At 47.0% G+C, this 25640-nt stretch overlaps 1 protein-coding gene across 1 annotated transcript in view; it reads left to right on the forward strand.

The window, feature by feature from the left end:
- Positions 1–7285: 7285 nt before the first annotated feature.
- The window catches only part of LOC126522775 (uncharacterized), a 31217-nt gene continuing 12862 nt past the window's right edge, over positions 7286–25640 (forward strand). Inside the window, exons 1-2 of the mRNA XM_050171579.2 lie at positions 7286–7368; positions 24661–24747. Coding sequence (XP_050027536.1) covers positions 7348–7368; positions 24661–24747 — 108 coding nt within the window. The 5' untranslated portion in view covers positions 7286–7347. The remainder of the gene's footprint in view (positions 7369–24660; positions 24748–25640) is intronic.

Here is a 25640-nt window from a genome sequence, read left to right on the forward strand (position 1 = left end):
CTTAAGGCGTTCATCATCATCATCATCTTCTTCTTCTTCTTCTTCTTCTTCTTCATCTTCATCATCATCCTATTTCACGTCCACTGCAGGACGAAGGCCTCTCCCTGCGATCTTCAATCACCCCTGTCCTGCGCCAGCCGATTCCAACTATCACCTGAGAATTTCCTAATTTCATCATCCCGCCTAGTTTTCTGCCGTCCTCAACTGCGCTTCCCTTCTCTTGGCACCCATTCTGTAACCCTAATGGTCCACCGCTTGTCTAACCTACGCATTACATGACCTGCCTAGCTCGGTTGTTTTTCTCTTAATGTCAATTAGAATATCGGCTATTCCCGTGTGCTCTCTGATCCACGCCGCTCTCTTTCTGTCTCTTAATGTTACGCCTAACATTTTTCGTTCCATTGTTCTATTTGCATGGTCCTTAATTTGTCCTCGAGCTTCTTTGTCAGTCTCCAAGTTTCTGCCCCATATGTTGGCACCGGTACAATGCACTGATTGGACAACCTTATTTTTAATGATTATGGAAAGCTTCCAGTCAGCATCTGAAAATGTCTGCCGTATGCGCTCCAACCCATTTTTATTCTTCTGTAAATTTCCTTCTCATTATCAGGGTCCCCTGTGAGTAATTGACCTAAGTAAACGTACTCCTTCACAGACTCTAGAGGCTGACGGCGATCCTGAACTCTTGTTCCCTTGCGAGGCTATTGATCCTTATATTTGTTTTCTGCACATTAATCTTCAACCCTACTCTTACGCTCTCTCTGTTAATGTCCTCGATCATTTGTTGTAACTCGTCCCCCGTGTTGCTGAGCAGGACAGTGTCATCTGCAAACCGTAGGTTGCTATGGTATTCGCCGTTGATCCTAACTCCTAAGCCTTCCCAGTTTAACAGCTCGAATATTTCTTCCCAGCATACAGTGAATAGCAGTGGAGATATTGTGTCTCCTTGTCTGACACCTTCTTTTATAGGTATCTTTCTGCTTTTCTTCTAGAGAATTAAGCTAGCTGTGGAATCTCTGCAGATTTTTTCCAAGATATTTACGTACGCCTCCTCTACTCCTTGATTACACAATGCTTCAATGAGTGTTAATTGTCAAGACGGTAATCTCACAATTAAAGTCAAATTTATTTAACAACAATAATTGCGTGGAAGGAACGCCTCTAAATCCGTGCTAGCTTCAGGGAGAGATATAGAGAGAAGGGAGGAAGGAACGGCAGAGAGGTTAACCAGACTTAGTCCACTTTGCTACCCTGCACGTGTGAAGAGGGGTACGGGGGAGTGAAAGAAGCTAGAGCTTCAGGATTTTTGCGTAAATCAACATGCAACAGCTGGCTCGAATTCCGCATTACATGTGCGCTGATGTTACCAATGTTTAAACAAAAAGGTATATATGCCAGGTATCCATATTTAATAAACTTAGTGACAATCACTGCCGCGAACAATGTGCCGGCAAAACACAAATATTTCTTTAGTTTCACGGCACACTGTTTACGAATTACTCAAAAAGAAATTTATGGTATGTGAGCTGAAGTTACTGGGTTAGAACTGACTGTTACAGGCTATGCATTGAGGTTACTATTTTAAAATGTGAATACGCAAGTTATACGCAGGCTCACTTGGTGACTCTCGCGGCTGCGAATTATGCGTTGTCAAAAGCAAAAGCCTAAGAAAATGTCTGCTTGCACTGCACTTCTTTCTTTTTTTTTTTTAGGGGGGGGGGGGGGGAGAGATCATTCAACACACTTCGCTGTAATGCCGGCTACATTTCCGCGGAAATTGGTGGTATAAAACAGAAAAAAAAAACAAGCGCGCTACCACTTGAGCGCTTCCATATCCGTGTCTGCAATTCTCGTCCCACACATATGCCGATAGCGCTGTTGTCGGTGGCTTCAAGCTTGTCTCTCTTCAAGCAGTGTCCGATAATCGAAGCAAGCACGGTGCGCTATTGCGGAGCCGTCAACGTCGGTCCTGCGCGCAGCGCCAATCTGGAAGTGAGCTCTTTGCTGAAGACTGCCCCCCCCCCCCCCCCCCCCCCCCCCCCGTGAAGATTCGCTTCCGCAGCGTCCACTTCCGCGTCAGTGGCACACGTGGGCAATGCACGTTGCACGAGTCACGCTTTGCACGAGTGGCGTGCTGTACACGTGTCGTCAAATGAGGGTCGGTTCACTTCCGGCAATGTCTCGTACTGGTATCAGTATAGAGAGAAATATTACGCTATAGTGTCTGTGTGCTTCGCCTGTCATTACCTTTCTGCAAGCCCGTTCGATTCGTCCTGCACTTCGTTAACAATGGGTGCCCACCACTGGACGCGGTCAAATTCCGCCACGGTGTCGCGCTCGCCATCTTGCCAGCTCTGATTGGCCGAGAAAGCTGCTGAGGCCTCCTCTGATTGGCTCCAACTACCGGCATTACAGAATTTGACGATATGGCGGAATTCGCAGATATCCAGTTTGCTCCCGTTCAGTGCCAGTTCTTGCTAGTGCGTAAACGGCTGGGAACTACGTGCATGGCCCATGCGCTGTCTTTCTGTCGAGGGCGGCGAATAATGTGGGAGCGACTGTGGCTCTAAGCATCGGTTTCACATAGCGTCAGCTTCTTTGACGGTGGCACACGGAAAGGAAGCGCCGTCATCCCTGATAAGCGATAGGCTTTTTGAGCGATAGCGATAGAATAAGCAATAACCACTTTTTTTATTCCTTGGTTCAAGTTACGTGAAACACCCTGTATATGAGAATGTCTTATGACTACAAATGACTAGATTTATGATTATGACTATATATAAGCGCAGTATACTCAGCGATAGAAACGCCATATTTAGAATACCAGCACGTGGCTGCTGGCTCTATAAAGCGAGAGCCTTTGTAAATCATTGTGAGTGCATCTCGTCCCACAGCGATCATCCAGAACTGACTGATGGCGCAAAAAGCGCCGGTAGCTATGCGCTCCAAATATCGTGTTTCAATCGCTGAGCTCCGCACATGCGGGCTTTTACAGTTTGCCCTTATCTAAATGCGGTCACCGTGGCCGGTAATCACGCCTGCGACCTGCAGCTGCAGTATATGTCATAGCCACTGAAGCGCCGTGGCAGGTTTACGCAGTACCCTTATTTCATCATTATTTCATGCTTATTTTATCTCTGCGATGTCTACCCGAAGTTCCCAGTGACAAAATGACGGGCACAGGGTATAAACTCCTGAAAGAATTCATCAATGCTTCGGCTGGCTTTCACTGACGTCCCCCTAGCCGCCATGATGGAGGACCAGTGCATGACCAGCACGGCGAGAAGCTTTCGCGCGGAAGTTCTGCCGTGCTTCTGGCATGGACGCAAGCGGTGTTATGACCGCCGCCTCTCTACGACATTGAAGCAGTTTACCCGCAGCATAGCGAATATTCTACAATGACGTCACCCCTATCCGCCATGTCGGAGGAACATCACAATGAGAGGCTGCGTCCGTCAGGTCACGTGACAGCTACCTATAAAATATGAAATCACCTACGAGCAACCACTCCAGCGTTCGACCAACAAAACGTTATTGTTCACTGCAGTGTGGTTTTGTCACAGAGATCCGGCCGGCAGGAGTCGCCTATAGTATCGTGCACAGAAACATGAGAAGGCAAAGCTATATACAGGAAGCGGAACACTAACGGAGTCGGAACAGCTAGGTCTGTCGCTGACGATGTCCACGCATCACTCGCGGCACGATCGCAGCGCAGACGATAGCCGATTCACGTGCGGCGCTGCTGTCATCCTCGAGATGACCGCTCCCTCAGCGCTTTCCTCCCGACGTCGGCGTCCTTCGGGGCTTGGAGGCACTACTGGGCGCGACACAGTTCTATCCCGCTGACATCGACGGGCCGCCCATGCAACGACACCTGTCCTTCCTTCGCCCTGCCTAAGACAGCACGTCAAGTGTATTCTTCCGTCTTCGCAATTCACGAAGCGATCGAAACTCTTGCAAAAGAGACGCGAAATCTATGGGCCACCTGAAGGCGCCCTTTCGGAGCGATCACGATGTGACAGGGTGTTAATACTTAGCGGAAAACTCCCCGAGAAACCTGGCTCTGCCGCAACGTGGGATAACGCAGCCGTTGTTTTCGTTAACAATATTCCGCAGAACGGCCTAGATTAATTGGGGAAATACAGCAAAACAGTTATCCTTTGCGCTCATGGATACGCTTTATAGAGAGCGTGTTCTGGGCGTGGCCCAGAGCTCTCGATTCGTGAAGAAGAAATGAGGCACTCGCTTAAGCTTCCTCACGCCAGCACGTGCCCCCCTCGTGTCCCCCCAAAAATATATATATAAAAGAAGGGGAACGGCAGTTAAGCTTTCGTTATTCAATTCGCTTAACACGGCATAACGCATTGGGTATGAAGAACAAATTCTTAAATCTTGCTTGCAGAAAGTCGTCGGTAGTTTAGATAGTCATTACAACTTCTTATTATAGAGCCACGACTGTTTTTCAGGCCCCTTCGCAAACATTTACTAGCGCCTAGAATTCTACGCAGTGCACACGACTTGCGAATCTTCTTTTATGTAAATGAGATCGAGTATGCCTGCAACGATACTCCGTTCTTTAAAATAAAAGGGAAAAAAAGAAAACAACATCAACACCGAGCCTCTTTTTTTAGCAGCCCCGCAGATCCTCGCTATATACTGCATACTGAGTGAAGAATGTTCGCCACGTCAACATCGTCCTTGGAGAACGGCGTGGACGCGTTGGCTTCCGAAGCTAAGATAACCAGTTACTATTTCGTCTCTCATTTCTCCGAACGTTCGGCAATGCATCTACACGCTTGCCACACGACGTGGCGGCCGGCCACTTGCTGTTTTTTCGGCGTCGCCTTCAAATCCCGACTTTGCCTTCGCACTTTCTCGCTGCGTGCCTTCACGTCACGCCGCATAACGACGTGAAATCGCGAGCGCCCATCGCTTCGGCGCCCCGCGGTGAACGCTAAAGGCGTTGCGGGCGCTGCAGCCGCTGCTATAGAGCATGTGGTGTACCTATAGCGCTGGCAGCACGCGTTCGGGGGACCGTTTCGCTCGCTCCGTCAGGTGGTGGCCAGGGCAAAACACAGCGGGCCCGCGATCACACCCTTCTTCCATGCGCTACCGAATCGAGGTGACAGCCGAGTCGCGCTAGACGTCAACCGATCGCTCGGTCACGCAACACATGCAGCGACCGGCGGCGCACTCGAGTCCGCGCGTGTCCAATGCGTTCGCTACGGCGTCCTCTGTTCACGTCAAACTCGGGGAAAGACCACTGCTCCCGACCGCTCGTGGCTTTCGGGCGTGTACATGCGGTGGGTCGTGCCGTTTCAGCGCCGAGCTATAACTGTCTTATAAATTGTGCCACACACGGTCTCAGTAGGGGATAAGACACAGTTTACTTGTTTGTTGGTTCAAGTTATCAGAGCATATATGCAGAACATGTCCCACAGAAGAAGCAGGGGTGTATGCGACTTCCGTCAGCACACTCATAAATGGACGCCGGAGGCTTGGAACAAAGCAACGCTTACGAACTACCCGCACGAGAAGTCATATACGAACAACGATCAAAATGCATCACTTTTTTTTCTTCTTTTTCTTCTAGTGAAGCCCCCAATTTTCAGTCACGGTTTCCCTAAGACAGACGTTGGAAAGTGCTTTTTGAGCACTTTTCATGGGTTCCATCAGTGTTTCATTAATGAGGCACCGAAAAATTTCTCGCGGCGTTCGTCTCCTGCCACTGAATTTCACACTTATCGTCCATCATGACGGCCAATAAGCGAAGGTGTCACAAAGTATCAGGCTGAGGAAATTAAAGGAATGTAATTTGACAGGAGACAAGAGAAGGGTAGATTATAGACGAAGGAAGCAGGGACGGATCCAGAGTAGCCCCGATCAAAGAAAGGAGGTCGTCAACCTTCTTCCCCATGGGAGTCCGTCAGTAAGGGGAGGGTTTTTGACACTTGGTGTCACTCTCATCTTTTTTACCTGCAGAGGACGTGTTACGAAACAATGATCATGCGTCCGCATTACTGTGCTTTTTTCTTTTTCTTTTCTTTTTGTTCGCTATACCAAATTATTGCACGTTCTTTTTCTCATTCTGTCTCGCTATACTCGCCAAAACAAAAACGACATGCCGACCTAACAGTGTTGCTCCGTTCGTCTCTGCCATCACTGCAGGAACATAACTTCGACGACGGCGACTCCCTTTGTCGACCACGGACGACGCAACCTCGCAATTCGGCTAAGGAAAGAAAAAGAAGAGAAAACCGACTTTGTCAATAACAAAGGCAGAGTAAAGAAAAGTCCATTACCAAACGAAGAAGAAAGAAACGAAAGAAGAGAAAAAGAAGTCGGGGAACAGGGACTTCATAGACGTGGCGAAAGTAAAAGTGGGGCCCACCTTGGGTCCTCGTACAAAAGTGACCGGTTCAGTGAAAGCCGACTCCCGCCACTCCTTTCCTCCTCCCAGGGCTCTCTCGTTTCTTTATGCCTGTCAGAGCACCGTCTTGTGTTTCGCGTTGCCTCTCCTTCTGTGTTTACCCTTTCTCCTTCTTCCTTTCACTCTTTCACTTCCTGTCTTCCTCGGCGTGTTCCGGCCAGCGAAGGAGTGTTTCGGTCTGCCGCTTCGAAGAGGACCAGAGCGTCGTCGCGGTCATCGCCGTGTAGCGTGTCATACCGGTCTCGGAGAGCTTCTGGACCGAGGTCGCGTGAGAGAGCGCGAGTGGGAGTCGGTTGCTTCTTCTTCCACAGCCCGATGCGAGCATACGCCTCGTGCGATCGGTGTACGTAGACCGGCCGATCTCCCGAGAGGAAGTGTTCGCGCGTGTGCTTGTGTGATCGCGTATAAGCGTACTGTCGATTTCGCGGAGCCGAGTGAAATCGAGAGACTCCTCAGCGCCGACCGTGTTTCTCTGCCACCTCGTGCCATATCTAACCTGCGCGCACGAGCGTACGGCGAAAGAAAAGGAAAGAAAAGATACAGCGATCCGAAAGACCTTCATCTTTTCTGTCAGGTCCCCCCTGTGCGCGTCCGCCCCGTTCACCTTCGCGGGGGCGTGACCCGTGCCTTTTGTTCGGCGGGCGTTGGACGAAGAGAGAGCCGACCCGGCGTTGATTACCCCGACGCCGTGCCGCAAACCGTCCGTTTGCGCAAGAAGAGGAGAATTTTTATTGTTCTCCACGAGAGGGAGGCTGTGCTGGTGGATTCTCTAGGATTCTCTCCTTGCAACTCGGGACGGTGATCTCCGGCTCATTTCCTGCCCTGATTGCCTCTCCCCCGTCCGCGCATAAGGACGCTCCGGGAGCCGGTGTGTGAGTGCGCGCGCGTGCGTGCGGGGTACACTGCGGGGCATCGTTATGGATAGGTCGAACCTTCAGGTGAGTCTGTAAGAATCTGTACGCGGTTTTGAATGTGTATGGGTGTCAGTTTCTGTCTGCAGCTTGGAGTGTCTTGGAGCTTTAGCGAGTCGTTCGCGTACGGGTTCAAGTGATTGTAGTTGTTTTCGTATCGCTTAATTTTTAGCTCTCTAAGCCTGCCCTCGTACTGTGAGGAACGCGATAGCGGAAAGTGTCCGGATTCATTTTGACCGCTTCGGGTTGTGTCGAAATCTACGCTTGTGGGAGGTTCTCGAAAACAGCCACCGTGTGAATTCGGTCAGAGCGATTAGGAGACGAAACCGCCACTTCGCGCTCCGCGGGAAGACGCAATAGACACTTCTTAGTACGGGACTTTTTTTTTTTTTTTGTAAATGCGTCTTACGCCATATCGTCTAAGAGGGAGCGGATGGGGTATGTGACCGAAACGGTAGTTCAGACATTTTGGTATGTGCGAGAAGCCTCCCAGTTTTCAGTGAAATGATAACACTTTGAAAATGGAGAGAAACTATAGCGAGCACTCCCGCTATGCCAAAAAACTATCTCACTTTCAGTGCACCAATGGCTTGAGCCATAAAACGGCACAAGCAGTGCTGCTGCAATTTATGTGCCGACGTCACAAGTTAAAATAATATAAAATGGAACGCGATACTGTGGTCCAATAGCTGCAACGTACTAAAGCTAAAAGGATAAATTATCTGCTTATTCTATTTTTCCTTCTTTTTTTTTTTTTTTTTTTGAGCACGCACCTCCCGAAAGCATTTGCTTTATAGTTAAGTTTCTTTGTGTTATTAGTTATGACGAACACATAAAAAACAAGCTTGGCTGTGATGTGATCACTCGGATCTGGAAAAGCCTCAGTTGCTGATGCAGCTAATATCGGCAAGGCTCCAGTAATTCACCCAAAACGATAACTACCTGTTAAGTCGCCCACAGCTCTCTGTCTTCCACCCGGAAGAACCTTATTCAGCATTCTATGCTACCGTCATGTCAAGTTATCTTACAGTGTACCATTCTATGTTATTAAAAAAATTAAATTATGGGGTTTTACGTGCCAAAACCACTTTCTGATTATGAGGCACGCCGTAGTGGAGGACTCCGGAAATTTCGGCCACCTGGGGTTCTTTAACGTGCACCTAAATATAAGTACACGGGTGTTTTCGCATTTCGCCCCCATCGAAATACGGCCGCCGTGGCCGGGATTCGATCCCGCGACCTCGTGCTCAGCAGCCCAACACCATAGCCCCTGAGCAACCACGACGGGTATTCTATGTTATAGCTTTACAATCACTTGCATTACTTATTGTCTTGCTGTTTCCGATTACGAGACATACGTCTTTTCTGTCGATGTTGTTCTTTATAAGCGCACATAGTCTTGCACTCACTTTTTGTCCAGTGGCTGGGTTTTTTTTTTTTTTTTGCCTTGCGCTTACTGCTGACTTGTAGGGGTGGTGAGTCCCGTCAAGCGGTGTATAATTGGCTGCTTTTTTTTTTCTCACTATCCCCAGTTTGTTTGTATGTACAAACTGAAATAAATGACGACTTGAACTTGCCCTATTACGGGCTAGGCAATAAAACTGCGATGTTGAAGATCAAGGATCACCGCGTGCACACAAGCCGATATAGTTTACTGCTCATCAGCGTCCCCCTTATACTTGCGAATGGATTGCTGAAGTTGTTGAGGCAGAACCTACGTGATTTCTAACGGGTCTGAGTGAGTGCATGTCTAGAAGCGAAGGAAGAACATTGCTCGAAAACTCCTTAGTATTCCGTCGTACCGGTGATCAGGCTGTAACATGAAAGCCATCTTCATCAACCGTAACGAAATATCATTGTTGCGCGCAACGCTAATGCGTAATAACCAATTGTTGGAGAAATCACGAAGATTTTATTTCGCTATATAGCAAAATTTATTATTTTCTTTCTACTTGACAAAATTTATTTTGATGCCATTTGTACGATAAGGGGGGTGGGGGGGGCAGAAACAAGTTACACTGATGCGCAGTGCTTCGCAATGGCCTTTTCAGAGACCACAGCTACTATTTTAGGTCTCAAGTCTAACTCGTTACGAAGTCTTATCTCTGAAAGAGACAGCCCAAGTCAGCGCAAACAAATTCTTAAATTTTGCTATTTTTAGCATAACTGCCGTCAGTTCTAGCACCAGAAATAAAGAAGCCGTATAAACGTAATTCCGGAATGTCGTGCTGGCACGCAATGCCACTGCCCAGTCAACACAGCCCGGCGCACTTAACAGCACAGCGCATGGCTAGCGTTACTGGCTATATCGTACTTTATTATGTGCGCATTCACTATGCCGATAGTATGGTGGCCGCGCTCCGCATATTTTCTCTTGAAACAGCGCAGTGCTAGGGGGTCGCTGTCGCACAGGGGACCTGCAGCGCTTAGAGTCACTGAAACAAGCGGCAGAAAGCAAAGCGTCATCGCCATTACACAATGCGAGGAGTCTGAGATAGTTGCAGAAACTGACAGCCGGCCAGGCACTGAAACAGTGAAGAGAAAGATATTTACCGTGTAGAAACGCTAGGAACGGCCGGCCTTAATCGAAGTTCTGACCTGCCGTCATGTCATTCGCGAAGGGAAAATAAGGGTGAAAAGAAAAGATAGAAAAGTGCAGATTATCACGAAATAAAATTGTGCCGAATGAACATGAACGATGAGGACAGCGCTTCAAAGTCGCAAAGTGAGGAAGCTGTCCAAGGTATAGAATGACTGAGAAAGCAGGTCTTCGATGCATCGTTACCGTGTGCAAAATAGCAAAGGTTGAAATCACAGCGGCGGGACGTTCATAAACTCCGTACTTCGAAAGCAGCTGAAGTTATTCCATCGAGCAATTCCCAGACGTCATAATCTTCACCGTCACGGTGCCCGTTCCTTTCTTGCTACCCTGATTGCGTATCTACGTATTATTATTATTATTATTATTATTGTTGTTGTTGTTGTTGTTGTTATATTATTGTTATTAATATTATTATTATTGCTATTATTATTATTATTATTATTATTATTGTTATTATTATTATTATTATTATTATTATTATTATTATTATTATTGTTGTTGTTGTTGTTGTTATATTATTGTTATTAATATTATTATTATTGCTATTATTATTATTATTATTATTATTGTTATTATTATTATTATTATTATTATTATTATTATTATTATTATTATTATTATTATTATTCCTCAAAAGCGGCGAAAATCGCTGTGAGAAGTGGGGGAAAACGAGCCGTAACTGTGTTGTCTCTCAAAGTGATTGGTTATTAAATTCGACGACGCTACCTTTGTTTCGCACGGTCTTCCGTGGTTACGCCATCGTGGCAAAAGGGCGTCAGGTGTCCTTGTCCGGCGTCAACCTAACCCACCATATGCGCGCAAATTTAGGAGTCTCACCACATGTAATCCTCTGCAGTTTCAGACTGTTTTTCCGTTCTTTTGGAACCCATTCTGTTAATCTCACCATGGCCTCCTTGATTGCAAAGGTGCACCGGTGCAATTTGCACGAGTGCACGGGTCTGGCTCTCGCAGACAAGCTGATTATAGCAGTCGTGCTAAGGAACGGTTTGGAGAAAGTGGTTTCTTCAGTCCTCTTATATAGCTGGGCAAACTCAGAATTCTACGGACCTTTAAAACGAGAAAACGAAAGCAGTCCTTCCCGCACTCACTGAGACATCCAGAATTTTCGATCTTACTGTGCACAACGACCTTCCCGAGACTTCGTCATGTGTGGTTGGAATGCCTTGGACCTCAAGACATAGTTGTTGTACGGGGTCAATATAACCACTTCAGCAACGGTCCAGTCCAGCCTCCGCTTTATTTTCTCTCTCCACCGAAGCCGTGCTTAGCGCATAGATTTCCGAATTACTGACCAGACAAATCAGTGATGAGGTGAGTCCACCATGCGGAAGCATCACGTGCGAACGTTTTTCTTCTTCCCTTTAAATTAAATTAAATTATGCGGTTTTACCGGCCAAAAGCGCGACCTGATTATGAGGCACGCCGTAGTGGGGGATTCCGGAAATTTGGACCACCTGGGGTTCTTAAACGTGCACCGAAATCTAAGTACACGGGTGTTCTCGCATTTCGCCCCCATCGAAATGCGGCCACCGTGGCCGGGATTCGATCCCGCGATCTCGTGCTTAGTAGCCCAACACCACCGCCACTAAGCAACCACGGCGGGTACCTCCCCTTTGTCTCGCGCACGCATTACACTAGCCTCAAGCTTCTAACAATATATAGAAGAACCATGCGGAGCACGGTATTTGAACAGAACCTGAATATTTATGCATCCTTATCACGCAGCCTGGCACTCGGATCTATAATCTATAACGCAAGATTATTATGCGAAAAACACAGAAATTGGAGTGGAGGGTGACGCGCTCAAGTGCGTACGAAAAAGGCGAGAGGGAAAGCACTTGCACCTATAACGTTTCCGCGTGCATGCGCGAAGTTATCACAGATTTCAATCCTCGCTAAAATTGCTTTCGCACTAGTTGGCGCGGGCGTAAACTGTTCGGCAATCAAAATCTCTCGCGGAACCCACGCCCCGCAATCTTATATAGGCGTAACGGTTACTCAGCACCTGCTTGTTTATCACGCAGGCGACGGGCAATTCGTAGGTATACAAATTTCCCAGTGATAAAGGCGCCGTCTTTTTCGACCGTGACACCTTTCCGTATCTTTATAGCGCCAACTACCTGCTCAGACATCTGCGTCATTAGCCAGCACTGACAGTTTTTACGTACGAGATACGTTTTTGTCGTTTATTTAGCGATGGTATGGGTGAGGTATGGTACGAAACGTGATACAGATAAAGGAAACTTTCCCATCGCATCTGAGTGACAATATATATATAGGTTAGTCATATATCACATAACGGCGCATGTGCATTTATTTCGTCGGATGGTTGCCTGCTCGAACTGGTCCTTCGTTCCCTTTATAGTAACTCTCTCTTCACGTATTGTAGACGTCGGTGCCTCTAATTTGCGTGAACCCGATTTGAACAACGCACTCTTTTCACTCGCGAAAAGAAATAAGAATAAGAAGCCATGTGCTGCTCCCGTAGACAAAATTGTGCCCTCCTTTCGTTTCCGAGAGCGTGCTGTAAGGCGTTCCATTTCCTCTTATCACCATTTATACTCGCGGTCAAAATTATTATTTGTATATGAAACCGCAGTTACAAAACCGGAACGCTCTCGCGGCAAGTGCTTTTGGATATAGCTTAAATTTAATGCGACCGTTTAAATGTAATGCAATCTAGGGTTTTGTTTTCGTTGCTTGTTTGTTTGTTCTTTAAGGTAGGTAAATGTCATGGCGGCAAATCGTTTTTGCTGCCAGAAAAATCACATCCGAGTGATCCGCAGTCCTTCCTAGCAGCTGTAGCCTTGAGGCCACGAATGTTTGTCCTCTTGCTTCTACCTAATAGTGTGTGCTTGTCTTCGATACGGAGAAAATTTGGTCTTTAGCAAAACTAGAAGCGCGTGGCTGGTTCATGACTGACGTGAGCCAAGCGTCCATTTGAAAAAAGAAATTCCTTCTCCAGAGAAGTCGTGTGCTAGGTATGAGTGTGTCACTTCAAGCAACATCCTTGTTATCTGGAGTAGCATACTATGCGTATATGAATGTGATCACACAAACATCTCCATCTCCATTGAACAGTGCACCTTTCTCTACCTCTCAATGCAGATGGTACGAAACAGCAAGTACTCCTTCTACGTCAATTTCTAATGCGAAGCATTTTTTTTTTTTATTTTGGCTTATCCAAACATTTTGTGACTCCTGTCTTGCAAGATTGTGGTGTTCGATCTTGCGCGATGGAATGCCTTGCTTTGATTCCATGAGCTCCGCCTGCGAAATTGGCCGCCGCCATGCCAACGTCGTCGTAGCGTAGTGGTGTCACCTCGCCTTTATGTACGTGCCATCGTCATCGCGCCATTATGCCGCCTTCTTCTTCGCCATCAGCATCGTCATGACTTCGTCGACATGCCACCATCGGGGTCGTCATACCGTTGTCGTCACTGCCGCCCTAGCCATCATGGTGCCGTCGTAAACTTCGTCATACCGCTGTCGGGTTATGCCATCGTCGTCATGCCGTCCTCTTGTCGTTGTGTCACGTAAAAAAAAAAATCGCCTCTCTCGAACACGTTGCGTCATCAGGTTGCCCTTAGTGCAACCCTAAACGAAGCTAGATAGCCAGCTATAACCCGCCAAATGCACATATTTGCTACAGTCAGTTGGATCTGCATGTATTTTTGTTATTATTCTTTCGGTTTCGTGCTCAGCGCACTAGGAAACACATGCACGGCGCTGGCAAAGTCAAGGTAATAAATTTTGCGCCTCCCCCCCCCCCGCCCCCACCATCACCACTGGTGATGGTGGGGGGTGGTGGTGGGAGGTGGTGATTCACCACCTCCCTCATCCTTGACCTGTTCAACATTAACTCGAACTTTCATTGCGCTTGTTCCAATCGTTCTCCCGTTACACCTCTGTCGACATTTGTGGCAGACGTTTTGAAGCATGGATTTCTATACCGCTTGCAGTGACAACAGTAGCTTCGCTGTCAAAATCCTTGCGCCTTTATATGACTTTAGAAACAAACCCGAAGAGCTATACACATTGCAATGCTGTATATGTAGATGTACCAAAACAACACCATTCCTCTCCGTGCAAGTCTGTGACGTTCGTGTGTGCAGGCGAGTGGGTGGAAATGATCTCATATCATTGTTACAAAAAGAGAAAATTACGTATTCAGAAGGAACCTGGCAGAAACCAAGCAGACCTTGTGTACATAATTGTGATCAACTGGAAGTGTCATTAGTATAAATCTCAATTTCTTAACTGATAAAGAAAATTGTGGTGGATTCCATATAGCGCTACGCGTTGCACAGCCAAAAAATGTGACCCTATTTTAAAGCTATCGTTATAAACGGACTAATAATTACTTTGAAATTAAACGGCGCACACAGCACATAGTCCTTGCGTACACTAGTGTCATTTCTCAATATTGCCTGCTGCCCTTGAAAGTGCTATGTGTAATCGATTAAGGAAAGCATGTAACTGATGAGCGGAACACGGTTTGATGAAGGGCGCGGTGCCCATTTCCGTGACCGCGAGAGCTCCTGTCACCCAGGGAAGCCGGTGAACACGAGCAAACTGCCAAGGCTGCACGATGAAGCGGGCACAGAACGCAAGCGGGTGGAGTGGAAGAGGATAGCGGATCGAGACATTAAAATGCGAGTAGAGCGTGCAGGCTAATGCCACAATGGGTGCATGCTTGATAATATAGTTGTAAGACCTAAGCTTTGCATGCGTCTTTCTTTTTCTTTTCTTTTTTTTTGACGAAGCTTTCCTTGCTTCCTCCCCAATGTTAGGCCTTCTTCGTCGTATTTGCGGATATACACAGGCAACTTCGGAAACTGGTATGAACAGGCAACTTGATGCTGCTGACGTCCGGCCTATAATAGAAAACTTGGGTCACTGAGTATGCGCCTTTGTGTAGGCCCATTCGTGACAACCCTCCCCAAATGGACGTTGAACAACTACTGCACCCGCCGTGGTGGCGTAGCAGCTTTGGCGTTGAGCTGTTATAAGCCCGAGGGCGCAGGGTGGAATGCCGGTTGCGGCTGCCTCATTTCGGTAGAGGCGAACTGCAAAAACTCCCCTTGTAATTTACAGCCCACTGCTCAAAGCAATAAAGCATATATATTTACAAAATATTAACCTCTCTCCATTGGACTGAATTCAGCTTTCGTGGCGGTGGATGCAGTCATTACCAACGGCTCATTCTGTAGCGAGTTGTGTCGTGCTGTTAGCTGCGTGAATACACCAGCGTATGGTCTTCAAATGACAAAAGCCGCTGTATGCGTGGAGCTAATTCTCACTTGTTCCCTCGCTTGAGCCACGCGATCTCCCTCCCCGTGTGAACTCCGGCGTTTCTCAACGTTTATTGTTTTCTCAACGTAAGTTCACGCTACATTTACTGAGCACTCACAAACTTCTTTTCCAGAGCGATCCGCCCATAGCTGCTGCAAGTCAAGGTCTCGAAATCTCGTTAACGCCGAAATATACTGACTTCCAACAACCAAACCGACGTTCCCCAACAGCCGTGAAGTCAAGGCCTCGCAATCTCGTTTAAAGCTGGCGGACTGACTTCGGAGAACCGAAACGATGTTCGTGCAATCGTCGTTCCCCTCAACGCCCAGCTCCTTCGCTCCAGAACTCGCCGAAGCATCGAGCGCAACGTCGCCCATTAGGTAGCACAGGCGCTCGTTAACGGCCCATACAGCGGCTCCCTTTCATCCGTTAAGTTATTGCGCCCTGCAGAACGGAGCTAAGAGCTCGGCGCGGCCACGCTTTCTACGCTCAGTGAGGAATTTTTTATTGCGCACGCGACCACCTGCGTAGCTGTCCGCTTCGAAAACGGGTTGTCCACATATTACTGAGGGCAGTCGACGGCGGCGTGGTGCGTTTCATCGGTGCACGTTTCAAAATGCCGGTTCAAATTTCTTGGCTGCTCGTGATAGCGGAGGTGGCGGTAGCGACGGCGTGCGGGAAAGCGGGCTGACGTGGGGCAGTTCGCGCGCGTGCTAGCATGTCAGTATTAGCGGCTGATAACAAAACCTTTTACTGCTATACGAGAACAACTAGTAGTCAATTTTGAGACTTTTGTCGGGGTCAATAAATCAAGAAACTGTAGAAATGGAAAATTATGGCCCATCTCAGTAAGAGCACGCAGCGTTGTGGAAACTGCGGCAGGTTTTTCAGCCGGACAGTGCAATGAACACAGAGTCATGGGAAAAAAAATCAAAGAACAAGATGAAGGGAAAGGATGACAACGAAAAATTGAAGAGCAGGAAAAAATACTCAGGTGTCCTAAGCAATCGCCTAAAAACACGAAGGCCAAAGACTTGTAAAGCCTACTGTGAATCACTTTAATCCACCTTGATCCTCCTTCATCCACCGTAATGCACCTCAATCCACCTTCATCCATCTTAATCCAATCTAATTCATCATAACCCTCCTTAATCCACCTTAGTCCAATCACTAATCAATCATTAGTTAGCTTTGCTAATCATTCGTAATCTCTTATAGGCGGCTGGACATGTTTTGGTTCGCTCCTGGCCTTCGTTGAGTCACGTGATATTTTCTGTACCTCACAACGCGACATCGAGACATTAAGATCTAAGGCTTTCGCCTTGTAAAGCCTACTGCAATCCACCTTAATTATAATCCACCTTATCCTCCTTAATACACTTTAATTCACCCTAATCCACCTTAGCTCTCCTTAATCCACCTAAATCCAATCACTGATCAATCATGAATTAACTTTTCTAATCACTAATCAACCCTTATGCATTCTTGGGCATGCTTTGGTTTGCTTCTGGGCTTCCTTGGGTTACGTGATATTTTCTGTACCTCACAACGCGACCTTCAAACAAAGATTTAAGGCTTTCGCCTCAAAAACAGAGTTAACAATAGAGTTTGTCTAGTTGGCGTCTCTGCACTTAAGGACAGGGATGGGTGGAGTGTGGGAAGAAAAAGAGAGAGAAAGCAAAAGTTAAGATCAGTCGCGTGCAAATTTTAATGTGCGCGTGTGTTTTCGTCCACATATTTATTGTCACCTTCCTGAGTCGTTCGCAGTAAACGACAAACTAGCTCAAGTTAAGGTTCTATTTTAACTAAAGCGCTACAGGAAACATTCACACATATTTTTGATCGTACGACTATTTGCCATTGGCCATTTGTCGCCACTGATATGTATGTTCGTTATCTCAATCGGCCGGCACATATCCTTTGGAAGCGTTCTGGCGTCTATAAAAAATTGGAGGATGCTTAAGCTTCGCCTTTAAAAGTGGAACGCGATAGCATTCAAAGACAGCTGACTGCTTCTCACGCTTCCCGGCAACTGCAGCGTATGTAACCCTAATGTTTACCGGGAAACATAGAGTTTCTCACTACATTACCTAGAGGGAAATCTGGCGCTGCTGCGCTGTGGTATGTATGGGAATGCCGGTATCTTGTGGATTCGGATTGGCATCGTTCTTGTAGAGACAGGACACCTTGAAGACGCGCTTGGCAAGTACCGTTCCGTCTGTCACAATGATTCATTTTCTACTAGAACAGCACGTGAAAAGCTGTTTTAGCTTTATTATTACGCGAAAACATGTTTTGTTTAACTATGAGAACTTGTTATTGTGTGCACGACTACATGTTACGTAAAAAGTATCAGCGTGCCGCTAAAGTTGGAGGACAGACGACAAGGTTCGCGCTCGCTTTGGAACAGTTGGTCGTCTGTTCTTGCTTTTCTTCGCTTGGTCATACATTGTGGGTGAGTAAAGATGTAGTATGCGTGATTGGAAACATTTTATGAAGATTTTACTTTGAGAACGCGTTATTTGCGTAGCCATATCCACGTTTTAGACGAAGCCTTTTTCAACATCAGCCAACACGAGCCTCGCAGACACATATACCGTCATTCCCATGACGGCACGGTGCCCCCTTAAGAAACTCCCATAGACGGTGGCGCCAGATTACCCTCTAGGTGTTATAGTGAGAAACTCTATGCCGGGAAACGCTGGCGGTGAACGCTGTGCGCACGACGGCGCACTTTCTGGTAGAAACGCGGCCTCTTGCGTGGGCCGCGATGCGGCGGAGGCGAGCGACATCTGGAGATGTTGCAAGAAACCGGGCGAGCCGCTGCGTGGCCTCCAAGACCTTCGCGCGCCGGCGCGCGCAGATGACGCACGCCGTCGCCAGTCTATGAATGGCAGAAACGCTAGAAAAGGGGTTTGTTTGAGTTTTCGCATAACAGAATTATCTTTTCTCGTATATTCAAATTACAATCTGATGCTATCATGTCTGTAAGTTGTGTGTAAGTCCTACTTTACGATCGTTTTACGTATTTAGCGTATTTACGTATTTAGTTATTTGTTTTTTAGCGTATTTAGCGTATTTGACGTATTTTAGCTCGAGAAATTCAATTATTTCAGTAACATTGCGCCAAATGGAGGGCCTGGGTATGGTATGAATAACTTTATTTAGGTCCTGAGGGATCAGTCTGGGACTGATGCGGGCCGCTCCCACGTCGGTACAGAGAGGCCGAGCCCCTCTGCCGTCACACGGGCCCTCTGGACAGCCCTGAGTTGGTCCGCCAGCACTTCACTGTGCAGCATCCGCTACCACCACTGTTCACCTCGAGAACCATCACCGGCCAACGCCAAGCAGTGCCAAAGCATGTGTTCTAAATCGAGCAAACCCCCACACTTACTACAATAGAGTGAAACCCCGCAGTCCGGATTAATTTTGTTCATGATGACCGGGTTAGGGTCGTACGTGTCTGCAGAAGCCTTAATGTAACCGCCTGTGGGTATGTGTGGTTCGAAATTCTTTTTGCCGTAACAACTTCCGACACCGGACGCAGGACGCCGACGCCGGTTTTCCTGCGACATGGGGCTCTTAATGCTATCGCGTTAAAACGATGTGTGAATCTGGCCCCGTATTCGCAGAGCTGTTGTACGTGCGAATGGTCGTGATAAGGATCATCTTACCGAACAGCTACCCATGGAATGACCAAGAATTCCACGTGCTACCAGTTTTCTAAACTAATTCTCTGACCAGCTCTTGCTGCAGCTCTATAGGCAGTCTACACTGACATCATCGACACTGCCATGTTGTTGTACAGCCATCACGGTGAAAAGGTACGCGTTGCGCGTTGATTCGCTAACCTCTGATGACAGTGGAATCTGCGAATAGGACAGCAGTATATCGCATCTGACGTGAAGCGAATATGCACTCACGTCATCGAAACTGTCATATGGTTGTGCAGCGACAAGCTACACGTTCTCGCGATGCTCTCGTTTCCAGCATCATAGTGGAAGCTGCTAATATGATTGCAATGCGCCGTATATGACCTCACGCGAATACTTTCTATTCCTTCCAGAGTGTTGTTCGGCTTCGGCGACATAAGGAGTGAAGCTTGGGGCAAATGCGGGCGGCGCACCACCCTATTCTCAAGGACAGCTAGCGCTCTCGTGCCGCGCTCACATTACTAAAAAAAGAAAGGGGGGGTGGGGGGGGCGTGAACACATATACGGAAACGAGTTAAGCCATCGAGCAAGGACGACGACACGTGCTGCGAATAGTGACCGCCGGCTGGCTGCGGGCCGTTCGAACCATTTCCGAACCTCCTCCGCCCCGCATGTACGCGCTCGGTCCGTCAAGATGTCGAGCGGCCCGCTGCGACACGTATTCCAAGAGCGCCGCTGCGGGTCTGCGCACCTCGTTCGACGCCGACTCGGGCGGAAAGGTGCAATTTGTACAATAACCTTGCGTCGTGCGACTGCCCAGCCTCAGTACGCGCGCGCGAAGCGATTGTAGCGATTGCGAAGCGGCAGCGTTCGTTTGTCTGCCGGGCTTTTCCGCTAAACCGTTTTCCGCTGGTCGCCGTTCGATAATGTACAGTATAGAGCTGACGAAAGGCAAACGGGAGACCAAGCACTAAGCACCTATAGTGAAGGGGCACGTTGCGTTACGGTGCGCGGAATGTGGAATCGTGTAGCCTAAAAGCCTTTCACGGTGTTCACGGCCATTGGCAGTAATATAGTTTTGGCTAAACTATGGCTCTTTGACAGAAGACCTATTTTCGCCCGTGCCCCGCCCCTTCGAAAGGCACGTTTGTGGCTGACCGAGTCGCTTCGTTAAGCGTGTAGTTGCTCAACCACATACGCTACTGAACTCCTGTGAAAAAAAAAAATATGCAGATCCAACGCACATTGTGGAATCTATGCAAAACGAAGCTCTCGTGAAACGGTTAACGAAATGCTACAAATTTGCCAATTTCATTCATGCATCTTTGGCGCAAGCGAAACAGGCGCGCGCGTGTATGTATGTGTTCTCGCGCGATAAAGCTTCCCCACGAAGGTTATTGCAGGAAACTCTATGCTATCGCGCACCCATGCTATGCACTCTGTGAGAACTCTTATATTGCCGTGTATTAGTTCATATCTTTTTTATTTATTTTAAATGTGCCGCCCGCTTCTCGGACAATCTCCCGTTGTGAGTATGTTAGTGTGAAAATTTTCGTCATCGTCATCAACACCCTGCGATCATCTCAAAAGAGGCAGATGGCGTTGGCACAATAGAATTATATACGTGCGATTGTAGCCTAAAGGTTACAAAGGTTTACTTTATAAACGATATTGTACTCTTTACGCTATATATCATTTGCAATGAGGATATTCAGACATCATTTGCTTTATCACTTAGCAATTTCGTAGAAACAAGGTCAGAAGCCTAAATACCTATAAGGGTAAAGTAATGATGATAGTGCTGTTCTGTGTGCGAGCTAATCAGCCAGGCAGCAGCAGCAGCACCCAGCCAGTAGCCACGGTCAGGTAAGTCCGGGTACGTTCTATAAGAAATCTTCACTTTAAAATTATTGAGTAGACGTGCATTCATGCAGTTGGGAGTAGCATTATACTTCGTCTAACAAAGCACTTCAGCTACATATGTGCGTTCGCACGTCCCCTTATGGTGCTCTCAATTTAGTTTGTAAATTAAACCTTATGCGAAGTTTGTCCCCATCACTATTTATTTTTTCCTTAAAGCGTTTCTAGTGTTTCTTATCACTGCTGAACTTTTCAAAGCTGAAGATTTACTTTTTGACTTCTTTACATCCACCTATTTAGGGCGAAGAATTGACAAGAAAGACGGAGACAAGCGCTGATTTCCGACTAAGATTTTTATTAACAATGGTCCCTTTCAACCCCTACTTCCCGCACCCCTGTGTAGGGTAGCCAAGCTGAAACTCGCTTAACTTCCCTGCCTTTCCTCTTTACCTCTGTCTTTATTAACAAGAGCGATATATATTTACGGACGCACATCGGATCTCCAATCACATGACCACGCGGTAGTCTCAATGTCTAGTTTGATTAGAGATACCCTGTAAGTGTGCACATATGTGCGTCCTTGTCAATAAAAAAACATTAGTTGAAAGTCATTCTTGTCCCCGTCTCTTTCGACAGTTTTCCGTCGGTACATTAACGATAAATAAGGAGATTTGGAGGAGTGCAGACAATATAATAGTTGTCACAGTTTCCTTTGCGTCAAAAAAAAAGAAGCAGGAATGAAATGGGCAAATTTATAACTTTATTAACAACTTCACATGGATTCCAAAGTTTGTGTCGGGACTGCTTAATTTCTATCAGGTTTAGTCGCACTCTGCCCGAACAACTTGTCATCTGGAGGCAAGGGCACGTTATCTGTCTTATACCACGCATGCAAGGCTGTGCATCAAGGTTTCTTTCTTTACAGCCCCAATCATTTCCGTGAATGTAATGTATGCACGTTCGAACCGTGCACGCCTATAAACCGTGTATGTGGCGTCGCACTGATCAGTTTCTAAGTTTGTACTTCGCCCGACAACCTTTTGACAGGCTATAAATACGGTGGAGACACACGGGCGAGCATCGCGATGACACTTTTGTTTTTCTTGCTCTTCTCATTTAAATAGCTTCGGGAGTAATAGGAGAAACCCGTTCGAGTACGTGGTGGTCGTTTTCGTTAGAACAAAACCTGCGCTTGCCGTCAGTGACCCACAAATCAAAACAGCGGCTCCAGTTGCGGAAGCAGAGGCGAGGCTCACAGCATACCGCATGCGGCATTTTTTTTTTTTCTTCCTTCTTTTTCTTTTCTTTTCGCTTGGACGTTGACAGTGTGTGTGCACGCGCGCAATCCGGTGGCGAACCGGTTTCTCATTAAAAATGACGGCTCCCGCTGGCACTGATTGGGACTAGAATAGAACACCGTAGTACTTTTTTTTTCTGTATATGCTATACCCATCACGCTGTGCGTTGCGACAGCTACAGTGAGTGCACTGTTTGTGTGTACGGAAGGCGCGGCTGTCACTGTCCGGTAAATATACTTGTGGTGCGTTTGTGAGTGTCGATAGTACTTTCACCAGCCAGGTACGTGCGCTGCGCTTTTGATTCGAGCGAACGAGAGGGCTGTGGCGGCAAATGTAGCGCACGCGCGTGTTGCCGGAAATATGGCGTCGAAAGCGAGCCGACAATTCCACTATGTGCAGCACAAGGTAAACAACAAAAAAAAGTTACGCCAATAAAGATTGCGGTCAATATCGTTCGATCCCGCCAGCTGCCTGCTGTACAAAGGTTGGCCGAAAAAATATAGAGATAAAGGTAATAATAGGTTTAACCCATTTAAACGTATTACACCTTACGCAATGCAAAAAGATATTGGAGAGACGTGAGCGGGCAGCATTAACTGGTTGTGCCATCGTCTCACTCTTGACGTCGCCTAGACAACACAAACCTGTAACGGCAGCTGATGTATTCTACCTATATGCTGCTGCAGAAGAGTCGGCAGCAGCGACCGCTAGTGCCTGCTGGATTTACATTTATTTGTTCCCTCATCCGAGAACAGTGAAATATGAAAGCGTCTACAAAGAATTGGGGTTATATGAGAGCGTCACAAAATGGCGCTACCAGCTGTGCCGCTGCTGTCGACGTCTCCAGGGTTCCGTAAAGGCATTACAGCTTAATGACAAGAAATGACTTTCTGATAAGACGACTTAAAAAAAAAAAAACGTAGGTCCACAGAAAATAACAGGCAGATGACGAGAACTAACCAACATGGATGTGTTTACTGCAAAAGCTTAGTATGTAGCTAAAAAACTCACATAATTTAAATTGCAAATTAAACTTCAGAGCAAGCTTTAGCTAGGGCCCAGCTCCGACGCGCCCTATTCAAATACATGTAAAACGCGAAAACGCTTTTTCGAGATAACCTCTGGACCGATTTTAATGAAATTTGTTGCATTTGAGAGAGAAAGCGAAATCCTAGTGACTGTTTGAAGCGGATTTTCGATTTAGGGTCTACATTTTGTTGAATGAATTTTCAAAAATTCGGAAGTTAGAAAAAGATAGAAGCACGCAGTTTACAAAAAAAAATAGTTAAACCGAAAAAAAACCGATATCACGGTTCTTTAAACGACATCCGTTAGATCATTCAAAGCGCACAAATTCGATATATAATTTTATATCTTACGTGGGTTTGTTACGTTGTTTACTACGGTTCTGCGAAAGCTGTATTTACACATTACTAAATTTCTTGAGATTCATGTGTAACATATCAATTTTGTCCGCTTAAGATATACCATGAGAAGCAATTCACGAAATTGAGATATCATTTTTCATTGCTAAGTTACGGAGTTGTAAACTTGATAGTTTCGTTTTCTGAAAATTTGCGATTTTTGCGCATCTTTAGTAAAAAATTGACGACTTAAATCAAAAATTCAAAACATAGCTAAAGCTTCCTCTTAAGTCTTTAGATTTAAAGTGCATAAAAGAGAGATAGACGGCAGACGACTCTGGCGTGGTGGCATCTTGTGACGCAAAGTTTAAGCGGAGAGCATACAAAGATGGCTATTACCGCAGTGACTTACTATATGCTACTTAACCGCGGATGTAAAGCGTCGGTACAGAGACAGGATCGTTAACGCGCAGTCGTCTTGCGATACGACGAGTTAGCTGGACAAAGCGTCGCAAGATGTTGCTACAAGCGCTGCCACTGTCGTATTCACACAGTATTCCTTAAACGGTAATAAGCATGCACTGACAAACTAACTTGTCCACGCAATCACGCGAATGCACATTACATTTTGAAAAATAGATAATGCAGGGACGTCACGGCACGCTCGACGGATACACGTTGCTTGTGCACAGTGCACGCATAGAATTTGTCAGCTGAGAAGCGCTGCACCAACGAGCGCTCGTCCCGTTCTCTTTTTGTTGTCTTTGTTAATTTGTGCGCTGTGAAAAAAAAAAATGTGTAGTTTCCAATTCGTCCGCTTTTCCGTTTTTCTACAACATATATATATGTCTCTTGGCTACATTGTTTAATTCTTCCACCTAGTGCATCCTTCCAATAAATGCGCCTTCGAGTGTACATTATCTGAATTTATCAATGTTGAAAGCGACATGTACCACGTACTTCTCACAACACTGTACAGGCAGTGGTGCTGGGACACAGTGAAGTTTTCTAGAATTTCAGCAAGGATGCATGCATAATCGGTTTCTCTCGGTGACGTATCAGAACGACAGTAACGAAATCGAGAGGAATAAAAGCGTGCGTTCCGCCTACGATACTTGTCACACGAGTGCTCTTGCAACGCAACCCTACTCCCGACAACGTCACTGTGCCCTTGCGTGAACTGTACCACGTCCCTTACATTTTTTTTTTTTTTTTTTTCATTTCAGGCGGTATGCGTCATGGCGCTGACGACTGCCTTTCTGGCCCTACAGGATCCCAAGGCATTAGTTCAGGCGCATGCGCCCCGAGCACGGGTACGTCTACACGCCTCACTGTGGCTTACATTTCGCACTATGCATCTTATTATTGCCATGTCTCTGTATTATTTCTTGTATGCTCCCGAACCACTCTCATTCTTAACAAATTAATGAGTCCGCAGGAAACGACAGGTGTATACCTGCCTACATTATTTATATTCCAGATCACGTGGTATGAGGTCACAAAAAATGCTATGTCCTATTTTTTTTTTAACTAGATAAGATAACCACAGGTAAATACACAGCAGATTAAATGAAAATACCAAAAAAGAAACATCAATATGGGTTGAACAAAGCATCACTTAAGCAATAGTGTCGCGCTTCTTATTATCGAGCAAGACAGACGTACCCAATGTTGGAATCGCACCGCTGGCCCGAGTTGTTGGGGTCTCGGTGCTGACGCCCGTTATTGCCAATGGGTCGCAAGCCCCAAGGGTAGCGTTGGCCTGGCGGCCTGGGGCACTGGAAGCATCCGAAGGTCCCGGCAAAGCATGAGAAGACTGGTAACAGAACAACTTGTTTATTCTAACATAGCAAAAGAGCGGCCGGTCAGGTCGACCGGAGAGGAGAGACGGGAGAGCACGTAACTCAACAGTACAAATCGGAGCCTCTCCCCTGGCGTCCGGGGGCAGCTGCTCTTATACTCTCGGCGTCGCGGTCCAAAAGGGAAGGAGGGAAGGTCACGAGATGAAGGTCACGGGACGGCGCAGCAGGGGCCCACGACGGCGCGAGCGGTTGAGCCGAGAGACCTCCAGGCCCCTCATTCGGGGAACTCCGCTCCCCGGCTGCCGCGCTTTGACAAGCGAGGGCACACACACACACACGCACACACGAAGACACGTGGCACTGAAACACGCCTGGACACGCTTGGCGGGTAGGCGTTGCGGCGT

The sequence above is a fragment of the Dermacentor andersoni genome, chromosome 6, assembly GCF_023375885.2.
Source record: "Dermacentor andersoni chromosome 6, qqDerAnde1_hic_scaffold, whole genome shotgun sequence".
Taxonomy (NCBI): domain Eukaryota; kingdom Metazoa; phylum Arthropoda; class Arachnida; order Ixodida; family Ixodidae; genus Dermacentor; species Dermacentor andersoni.